The sequence below is a fragment of the Myotis nattereri genome, assembly GCF_964212035.1.
Source record: "Myotis nattereri genome assembly, chromosome: Y".
Lineage (NCBI taxonomy): Eukaryota > Metazoa > Chordata > Mammalia > Chiroptera > Vespertilionidae > Myotis > Myotis nattereri.
The window spans coordinates 562,393-572,846 of record NC_138094.1 but is presented as its reverse complement, the minus strand read 5'-3'; the positions used below and the strand labels follow the sequence as shown (position 1 = coordinate 572,846).

The window sequence follows — 10,454 nt, the reverse complement described above, 5'->3', positions numbered from 1 at the left end:
CCCTGAGCTGTGCCGGCCTGGCCAGTGTCTGCGGTTTTTACCTGCAAGTTGGGACACACACACACACACACACACACAGGGGAAGGAAATGAGAAAGTGAGAGGGAAGGGAAAAAAAGAGAGAAAATACCTTTGCGTTTGAGTCGCTACCAAGCAGCTGTTCTGGGCCTGGGCGCCGAGGTGGACCCGTCTGCAGATTCGCCGAGTGCCAGCAGGCGGGCCGTGTGCCGTTCAGCTGGAAGTTAACGAAACACCCAGCGTTTCACACAGGAGGGTCTCTGGGGCTCCCCCTGGGGTGGGGGCGGGAGATGAGCAGGTGAGTGTGTGAGTGAACACGTGAGTGTGTGAGTGAGCAGGTGAGTGTGTGAGTGAGCAGGTGAGTGTGTGAGTGAGCAGGTGAGTGTGAGTGAGCAGGTGAATGGATGGGTGAGTGAGCAGGTGTGTGTGAGCAGGTGAGTGTGTGAGTGAGCAGGTGAGTGTGTGAGTGAGCAGGTGAGTGTGTGAGTGAGCAGGTGAGTGTGAGTGAGCAGGTGAATGGATGGGTGAGTGAGCAGGTGAGTGTGTGTGAGCAGGTGAGTGTGTGAGTGTGCAGGTGAGTGTGAGTGAGCAGGTGAATGGATGGGTGAGTGAGCAGGTGAGTGTGTGTGAGCAGGTGAGTGTGTGAGTGCAGGTGAGTGTGAGTGAGCAGGTGAATGGATGGGTGAGTGAGCAGGTGAGTGTGAGTGAGCAGGTGTGTGTGAGCAGGTGAGTGTGTGTGAGCAGGTGAGTGTGTGAGTGTGCAGGTGAGTGTGAGTGAGCAGGTGAATGGATGGGTGAGTGAGCAGGTGAGTGTGTGTGAGCAGGTGAGTGTGTGAGTGTGCAGGTGAGTGTGAGTGAGCAGGTGAATGGATGGGTGAGTGAACAGGTGAGTGGATGTGAGAGGTGAATGGATGGGTGAGTGAGCAGGTGAATGAATGGGTGAGTGAGCAGGTGAATGAATGGGTGAGTGAGCAGGTGAATGAATGGGTGAGTGAACAGGTGAGTGGATGTGAGAGGTGAATGGATGGGTGAGTGGGCAGGTGAATGGATGTGAGAGTGAGGTGAGTGTGTGAGTGAGCAGGTGAGTGTGTGAGTGAGCAGCTGAATGAATGGATGAATGGGCAGGTGAGTGGATGTGAGAGGTGAAATAGGAATGAGCAGCTGAATGTGTGCCGACAGGAGTGAGATGAGCAGCCCCGGGGCCTCCGGACCCCCTGGAGGAGGGGACCCCAAGCCGGCTGGGCCCTGGGAGGAAGGGACCTTAGCAGCCCGCAGGCGCAAGGGGCCACCCCCGCCCCAGAACCTCCCCCCAAGTCCCTGCACCGTCACCAGGGGTCACGAGGTCAGGGACCCCTCCAGCTGCGCAGGGTCCTGCAGGCCACGCAGATGGACACGGGACCCCGCCCCGCCGGCGTCTCAGGGGCAGGAGGCGAGCGGGGCCTGCAGAGCCGGGCCACGGGGGGCGGGGGTGGGGGCCTGGGGGGGTGGGGGTGGGGGGGTTCGCACTGTACGGGCCGGGGCAGCGCTGGCTCTGAACCCCGCGATCGCACGACCTTCCCGGGCTCCCGGCTGCAAAGGGGTCCTCCTCGGACACGCTCGACCCTCCCCGCCCCGCCGCCTCCGGTCCGGGGTGGCCAGCGCAGCACGTGACCTTGACAAGGTCACGGCGGCCTCCGAACGCCCCCACCCGCGGGACGCACAGCGCATGGGCGTGCCCCCACTTCCCGGCATCCCCCGGGGCGCGGCGCGAGAGACGTCGCCGGCGCAGCCAATGAGCGCGGCGCCAGGGGACGTGGGGCGGGGCCTGGCGCGGCTGCCGGAAACCCTCGGGGGCGCGGGTCCCTGGAGGGGGCGTGGCCGCGGCGGGCGCGGCGGCCAATAGGACGGGCGCGCGGGGGCGCGGGGCGGGGCGTCCGGGCGCCTTAGCGGCTGCGCGCTGCGTGCCCCGTCCTTTCGGTCCCGGCGGCGGCTGCAGCGCTGAGCGAGCGGCGCCCACACTCCCGGCTCCCGTCCGCGCCTCCGCTCCGCTCTCTCCGCGCCCCCGGCCCCCCGCGCCGCCGCCGCCATGACGGAACAGGCCATCTCCTTCGCCAAGGACTTCCTGGCCGGAGGCGTCGCCGCCGCCATCTCCAAGACGGCCGTGGCCCCCATCGAGCGGGTCAAGCTGCTGTTGCAGGTATGGGGGGGCGCGGTGTGCGCATGCGTGAACTCGGGGGGAGTTTCGGGGGGCTGCAGGCCAGCTCGGGGCCGCGTGCACCGGGGCCCGGCGGGCGGGAGGGCGCCGGAAGTGCGAGGCCGGCACCCCGCTTTGTCCAGGCCGCTGCAGACTTCCGGGAGGTGGGGGGGGTGGGGGAGCGGGGCGCATGCGCAGAGGCGGGGCTGCAGCGCGCTGGGCCGTTTTGCAGGCGGGTGAGCCCTGCACGGGGCCGCGGCGTGGACCGGGGAGGTCCCCCCGCCCGCGGGTCCCCTTGGCCGGACTTGGATGCCGTCCACGGTCCGTGCGGTTTTCAGCGGCGGCCACAGGGTTGCAGGCGGTGGTGCAATTGTTGCAAATGGGAACGCGCCCCGGGGTGATCGCTGGCAACCTTGTTGCAGCGAGTGCGTCAGGGTGGCGCGCGGGGCGGGACCTGGGAGACCGGGGTGAGGCTGCGGAATTGCACGGGGAAGGCGGGTTTGCCAGCTCATCGCTATGCACCTGTGCATAACCCGCGGGCACAGGCTATAGGGCGGGGCCTGGGCCAGGGGGGGGGGGCGCTCCTGGAGGGGAGGGTAAAATGGGGACATCTGTAGAAGTTGCAACAATAAAGATGTCATTTAAAAAAAAAAAAATTATATATATTTTAAATATATTTTGCCCTGGCCGGTTGTTGCTCAGTGGGTAGAGCGTCGGCCGGCAGACTGAAGGGTCCCGGGTTCGATTCCTGGTCCTGGGCATGTGCCCTGGGTTGCGGGCACATCTCCTGTAGGGGGCGTGCAGGAGGCAGCTGATCGATGTTTCTGACTTTCTATCCTTCTCCCTTCCTCTCTAAAAAATCAATAAAGTATATATATATATATATATTTTAAATATATTTTATTGATTTTTTACAGAGAGGAAGGGAGAGAGATAGAGAGTTAGAAACATCGATGAGAGAGAAACATCGATCAGCCGCCTCCTGCACATCTCCTACTGGGGATGTGCCCGCAACCCAGGGCACATGCCCCTGACCGGAATCGAACCCGGGACCTTTCAGTCTGCAGGCTGACGCTCTATCCACTGAGCCAAACCGGTTTCGGCAATAAAATATATATTAAAAAAAAAATAAAGATGTCATTTTTTAATTTTTATTTTTTTTAAATACACGTTTATTGACTTCAGAGAGGAAGGGAGAGGGAGAATGAGATAGAAACACCAATGACGACAGAGGATCACCCATCGGGTGCCTCCTGCACGCCCCACACTGGGGATGGAGCCTGCAACCCGGCCATGTGCCCTTGACCGGGAATCGAACCCGGGACCCTTCAGTCCGCAGGCTGGCGCTCTACCCACTGAGCCACACCAGCTGGGGCAAGATTTCATTTAAAAAAACAAGACAAGACAAGGGCCTCTGGCCCATTGAGGCACCATGTGGGGACCTGGAGAGTGTGATACCGGGTGATATAAGCCGGTCAGAGACAGACACGTACCCCATGATCTGACTCCTACGGGGAAGCTAATGAACAACATAAACTGATGAGCAAAATAGATGCGGAGACGGAGAACCATCGCACACATTGCAGAATCTCAGAGGGAAGGCGGGGACGGGTGGGTGGGTGGGTGGGAAGAGGTTAGCCACAGGCCTTGTAGGTATGCATAGATGCGAGGCCCATGGACACAGACAATGGGGGGTGCAGGTCTGGGGTGCAGAGCAGGGAGAGCTGGAGGGGGCCAATGGGGGGGAAGGGAGATATATGTAATAGTTTCAGCAGCTTTGGGGTTTTTTTAAAATATATTTTTATTGATTTCAGAGAGAGGGAGAGAGAAACATAGATCGGCCGCCTCCTGCACGCCCCCCACTGGGGATCAAGCCCACAACCCGGGCATGTCCGCTTGACCAGGAACCGAACCCGGGACCCTTCAGTCCGCAGGCCGACGCTCGATCCACTGAGCTAAACAGGCTATTTTTGTTTTTAAATATATATTTTATTGACTTCAGAAAGGAAGGGAAAGACATCAACGATGAGAGAGAATCATGGACCGGCTGCCTCCTGCATGCCCCCCACTGGGGATCGAGCCCACAACCCGGGCCTGTGTCCTGACGGGGAATCGAACCCTGACCTCCTGGTTCATAGGTTGAGTGTTGACCTACGAACCAGTTCGATTCCTGGTCAAGGGCACAGGCCCGGGTTGTGGGCTCGATCCCCAGTCGGGGGCGTGCAGGAGGCAGCCGGTCCATGATTCTCTCTCATCATGAATGTGTCTATCTCTCCCCTCTCCCTTCCTCTCTGAAATCAATAAAGAAATATATATAATAAAAAGAAGAAAACGCACATTGTTGGTGGATTTTATTTTAAAAAAAAATATGTATTTTTTATTAGGTATATTTTTATTGATTTCAGAGAGGAAGCGAGAGATAGAAACATCCATGATGAGCCCTGACTGGTTTTGCCCAGTGGCTAGAGCGTCAGCCTGCGGACTGAAGGGTCCCGGGTTCGATTCCAGTCAAGGGCATGCACCTTGGTTCCGGTCACATCCCCAGTGGGGGGGGGCGTGCAGGAGGCAGCTGATCGATGTTTCTCTCATCGATGCTTCTAACTCTCTATCTCTCTCCCTTCCTCTCTGTAAAAAATCAATAAAATATATTTAAATAAAAGAAACATCCGTGATGAGAGTGAATCATGCATCGGCTGCCTCCTGCACGCCCGTTACTGGGGATGCAGCCCGCAATCCTGGGCATGTGCCCTTGCCCAGAATCGAACCCGGGACCCTCCATTCTGCAGGCTTACGCTCTACCCACTGAGCCACACCAGCTCGGGCTAAATATATGTATATATCTTTTTAATGTATTTTTTAGTATATTTTATTGATTTTTTACAGAGAGGAAGGGAGAGGGATAGAAAGTCAGAAACATCGATCAGCTGCCTCCTGCACACTCCCTCTGGGGATGTGCCCGCAACCCAGGTCCATGCCCTTGACCGGAATCGAACCTGAGACCCTTGAGTCTGCAGGCCGACGCTCTATCCACTGAGCCACACCGGACAGGGCTAAATAATATATTTTTTTAAAAAGTCAGAAGGTGGAAGGCTGTGGGCACCGGTTGGCTTTCTGGGGACCCCTTTCGTTGGCTTGTATCGGGTCCTGCTGTGAGGACCCCTGCATGACCCCCCTCTCCGCCCGCCCCCCAGGTGCAGCATGCCAGCCAGCAGATCACGGCCGACAAGCAGTACAAGGGCATCATGGACTGCATCGTGCGCATCCCCAAGGAGCAGGGCGTGCTGTCCTTCTGGCGGGGCAACATGGCCAACGTGATCCGCTACTTCCCCACCCAGGCCCTCAACTTCGCCTTCAAGGATAAGTACAAGCAGGTGTTCCTGGGGGGTGTGGACAAGCACACCCAGTTCTGGAGGTACTTCGCCGGCAACCTGGCCTCGGGCGGGGCCGCCGGGGCCACCTCCCTCTGCTTCGTGTACCCCCTGGATTTCGCCCGGACCCGGCTGGCGGCCGACGTGGGCAAGTCGGGGGCCGAGCGCCAGTTCAAGGGGCTGGGCGACTGCCTGGTGCAGATCACCAAGTCGGACGGCATCCGGGGCATGTACCAGGGGTTCAACGTCTCCGTGCAGGGCATCATCATCTACCGGGCGGCCTACTTCGGGGTGTACGACACGGCCAAAGGTGGGTGTGGCCGGGGCTGGGGGACAGGGGGGCTTGGTTGGCAATGGACAGGCGGGTCCTGAAATCCGGGGGTGGGCAGGGCTGCTTTCCCCTTGGTGTGTCGGCGGCCGTGATGTCAGAGGGGAAGGGAGAGGGGGGAGAGAGAGAAACATCCATGAAGAGAGAGAATCATGCATCGGCCGCCTCCTGCACGCCCCCCACTGGGGATGGAGCCCGCAACCCGGCATGTGCCCTTGTCTGGATTCGAACCCAGGACCCTTCAGTCCGCAGGCCGACGCTCTATCCACTGAGCCACACCGGCTAGGACCTCAGCACCTCTTCTTACAAGGACCTCGGTCCTATGAGATCACGGCTCACCCTAGTGACCCCATTTTACCGTCACCACTTTTTTTTTTTTTTTAAATATATTTTATTGATTTTTTACAGAGAGGAAGGGAGAGAGATAGAGAGTTAGAAACATCGATGAGAGAGAAACATCGATCAGCTGCCTCCTGCACGCCCCCCACTGGGGATGTGCCCCCAACCCGGGTCCATGCCCTTGACCGGAATGGAACCCGGGACCCTTCTAAGACCCTGTCTGCAGCTCAGCCAGCGAGGCTCAGTGGAACCAGGAGGTCGGGGTTCGATTCCCGGCCAAGGGCACAGGCCCGGGTTGGGGGCTCCACCCCCAGTGGGGGGCGTGCGGGAGGCAGCTGGTCAGTGATTCTCATCACTGATGTGTGTGTCTCTTCCTTCCTCGCTCCGAACAAAGTACATCCATACAGATCGTGGTTTGTTTGTTTGCGTGTTTTGAATTCTCACCTGAGGATATTTTTTCCATTGATTTTGAGAAGGAGAATGACCGAGAGAGACGTCGATGAGAGAGAAACCTATCGATGGGTCGCCTCCTGTACGTGCCATTGACCGGAGTCGAACCCAGGACCCTCGGTCCGCAGGCTGACGCTCTTTGCTCTGAGCCAAGCCAGCTGGGACAACAAAAATATCTTCTTTTTTTTTTTTTTAATTGATCTCAGAGAGGAAGGGAGAGGGAGAGAGAGAGAGAGAGAAACATCCATGACGAGAGAGCATCATGGACCAGCCGCCTCCTGCACGCCCCCTACTGGGGATCGAGCCTGCAACCCAGGCATGTGCCCTTGACGGGGAATCGAACCCGGGACCCTTCGGTCCGCAGGCCGGCGCTCTATCCACTGAGCCACACCAGCCAGGGCTCACCACCGTATTAAGGTCCTGTTTGCAAACACAGTCTCGTTCTGGGGTCCTGGCCTGTGAGAGCTGCAGGGTGGATTTTGGGGAACACGGTTTAGGCCCTGAAAAGGAAGCCGTCCTGAGGGTCAGGGCCGGGGCCTGCTGGCGCCTCTGCAAGGGAACAGCCCGAACGTGTGGCCTGTCCGATCCCGGGGCTCGCCCGCCCCCTGGATGGCAGCGCTGGTGCTGGGGGCTGCGTGGGGCGGGGGGGCCGGGAGGGGGGCCGGGCCTGACCGCGCTGTGACCCCCAGGCATGCTCCCCGACCCCAAGAACACCCACATCTTCATCAGCTGGATGATCGCCCAGTCGGTGACGGCTGTGGCCGGCGTGGTCTCCTACCCCTTCGACACCGTGCGGCGACGGATGATGATGCAGTCGGGGCGCAAAGGAGGTGCCGAGCCCGGGTTCTGGGCGTGGGGGGGGGCTGGGCGGCGGGGAGGGAGGAAGCCCACAGGTTCACCCCGAGAGTCGGAGCCACCCCTGGGCCCCGCCCGAGCGCCCGGGAGGGGGTTTGTCCTGGCTTCCTGGGGCGGCCTGGTCCCGGGCGCCTGCCCTTCTCCTCTCACCTCCTCTGTGTGGGGGGGGGGGTGGGGGGGGGGTTATAGGGGGGAGCACGCACCGTGGTGGGGGAAGCCAGCTGGGCCTATTTCTCTGTTTTGTTTCGTTTTTTAATTTATTTATTATTTTTTAAAAAAATATTTTTATTGATTTCAGAGAGGAAGAGAGAGGGAGAGAAACATCGATGATGAGAGAGAATCATGGACCGGCCGCCTCCTGCACGCCCCCCACTGGGGATGTGCCCGCCACCTGGGCCTGTGCCCTGACCGGGAATCGAACCCGGGACCCTTCAGTCCGCAGGCCGGCGCTCTACCCACTGAGCCACACCGGCCAGGCCTGTGTGGTGCTTAATTATTATTTTATATATTCACTAGGGGCTCGGCCCTCGCAGCTCCGGCTTCATCCGGAAGGTCGTCCGGCTGTCCGATCTAATTACCATATTAGGCTTTTATTATTACTGATATTTTTTTATTGATCTCAGAGAGGAAGGGGGAGAGAGAGATAATCAATGATGAGAGAGAACCGTTGACCGGCTGCCTCCCACACGCCCCCCCACCCCCCCCACACCGGGCTGGGGCTGCACCTGCGACCCGGGGCCCCCTCGGCGCCCTGTCCCAGGCCCGTCCTCACGCGCCCGTCCCCCCCGTCCCCCCGCAGCCGACATCATGTACACGGGCACCATCGACTGCTGGCGCAAGATCTTCCAGGACGAGGGCGGCAAGGCCTTCTTCAAGGGCGCCTGGTCCAACGTCCTGCGGGGCATGGGCGGGGCCTTCGTGCTGGTCCTGTACGACGAGCTGAAGAAGGTCATCTAGGCGCCCGCCCGCCGGACCCGGACCCGGACCCGGACCCGGACCCGGCCCCTCACGGTCACGGACCACTGACCTTCCGGAAATTCCACGCCCCGCGGCCAGATCACGGTAGCGCCCGCGGGACCTAGGACCAGACCCTTCCTCCGATCATGACCACTGACCCCCACTCCACGCCTCGACGGGGAGGGCGCCCCGGCCCCGGGGTCCCCGGCAGGCCCCCCCCCCCTCGCAGGCCGCGTGTGTAGCGTTTATTTAAAGGAAATCGTGCGCCATCTGTGCTTCCGCCGTCCTCTGCACAGCCGAGCATCCGCGAACCCCTTCTGTCGGGCGTTCCGCCGGCAATTAAACCCAGACACGGAGACCCGCTTCCTGTGCTTCTCATTATTATTATTCCTGTTATTATCATTATTATTATTATTATTCCTAGAGGCTCGGTGCCCGCTCGCAGCCCCTGCTTCGTCCGGAAGGTTGTCCAGACATTCGTTCGGCCGTTCGGTCTAATGAGCACATTAGCTCTTAGTTACATAGGATGATTATCTCATTTTAATTTATTAATCTTCACCGAAGGATATATTTCCATGGGTTTTTACAGAGAGTGGAACGGAGGGAGAGAGAAACATTGATTGGTCGCCTCCCACAGGGACAGGGATCGAGCCTGCAACCGAGGAACGTGCCCTTGGCTGGACTCGAACCCGGGACCCTTCCGTCTGCTCTACCCACTGAGCCGTACAGCCAGGGTTCAGGTGATTTTGTTTGGATCCATTGGCCTCGAGGGGTGGGGGCAGTGGCCGTTCAGGAACCATCACAAGGGGGCCCCTGACTGCACTTGGGGGGTGAGGATGGGGGAGCAGGTAAATGGGGGAGACCCTGTGGCCCCCACAAACGGGCGTTTCGCACCTGAAGTTCCCTCCGGGAGCCCTGGGTCCCCTCCACCTTCCCTGGAGTCACTGGACCCTTCATTGTTCCCACCAAGGAGCCGGGAATGGCCCCCCCGCTGCCCACCTCCCGCCCACACCTGTGGGGGCTGCCCCAGAACCCACTGCAGAGGGCAGGCAGGGCTGGTCTCCCCTCAGCTGGACGTGGGGTTCGGGCCGCCTCTGGGCTTGTTCCTTGGGGACTGGGGTACCGGATCCATCGTGGATCGGCCGCCTCCTGCACGCCCCCTCCTGGGCATCGAGCCCTCAACCCGGGCCTGTGCCCTTGACCGGGAATCGAACCCGGGACCCTTCCGTCCGCAGGCCGACCCTCTACCCACTGAGCCACACCTGCTGGGGCCAGAGCGCATCTTGAGGTCCCCAGCGCCTCCCCCCTCCCCCCACAGGGGTGCAAACTCACATTCTCCCCCACAGGGGGGGTGACATTCGAGGTCACCTTCCCCCCCTCCTCCCCTGGGTGCAAACCCACATTCTCCCAAACAGGGGGGGTGACATTCGAGGTCACCTTCCCAGCAGCTTCTCCCAAGGTCACCTGCCTCCTGCCGGCTGAAGGTTCAGGACGGGGCGTGGCGGCCGCTGCCACACCCCTGTGGGCCCTGCCCACTGGGCACAGCAGCCGGCTCCTGCCCACGGCCACGCCCTCGCGGAGGCGTCACTTGGCTCTGGGTCCCCCCTGCCCTACCTGGACGCCTGCCCGGGGCGGGGCTCTGAGCCGAGGCCGGTTCCAGCCCTGCCCGCTCTCACCTGCCGGCCAGGTGGGCCCTCCCGGCCGCGGTCAGTTAGTCCAGCAACTTGAGATCAGCTCTGCCCTTGGCCCCAAGGACACTCTGCCAATGGGAGGCCGGTTGCACCTGCTCCCCCCCGCCCCCCCCCCCACACACACGTTACCCGGGAAGCCGGGCACTGGACAAGGTTAGGAATTCCAGGCCACTTCCTGGCTAAATGCACCAGGTACCTGTTTTTTCCTTTTTAAAATATATTTTGATTTTTTGCAGAGAGGAAGGGAGAGGCATAGAAACATCGTTGAGAGAAACA

The 10,454-nt window shown here is 60.2% G+C and overlaps 1 protein-coding gene across 1 annotated transcript; it reads left to right on the top strand.

The window, feature by feature from the left end:
• Positions 1-1,911: 1,911 nt before the first annotated feature.
• On the top strand, positions 1,912-8,850 carry LOC308512464 (ADP/ATP translocase 3). Its single transcript, XM_081082203.1, has 4 exons — positions 1,912-2,193; positions 5,382-5,868; positions 7,365-7,505; positions 8,330-8,850. Exons 1-4 carry the CDS (start codon positions 2,083-2,085, stop codon positions 8,485-8,487), a joined length of 897 nt encoding a protein of 298 aa, XP_080938329.1. The 5' UTR covers positions 1,912-2,082; the 3' UTR covers positions 8,488-8,850.
• Positions 8,851-10,454: the final 1,604 nt, after the last annotated feature.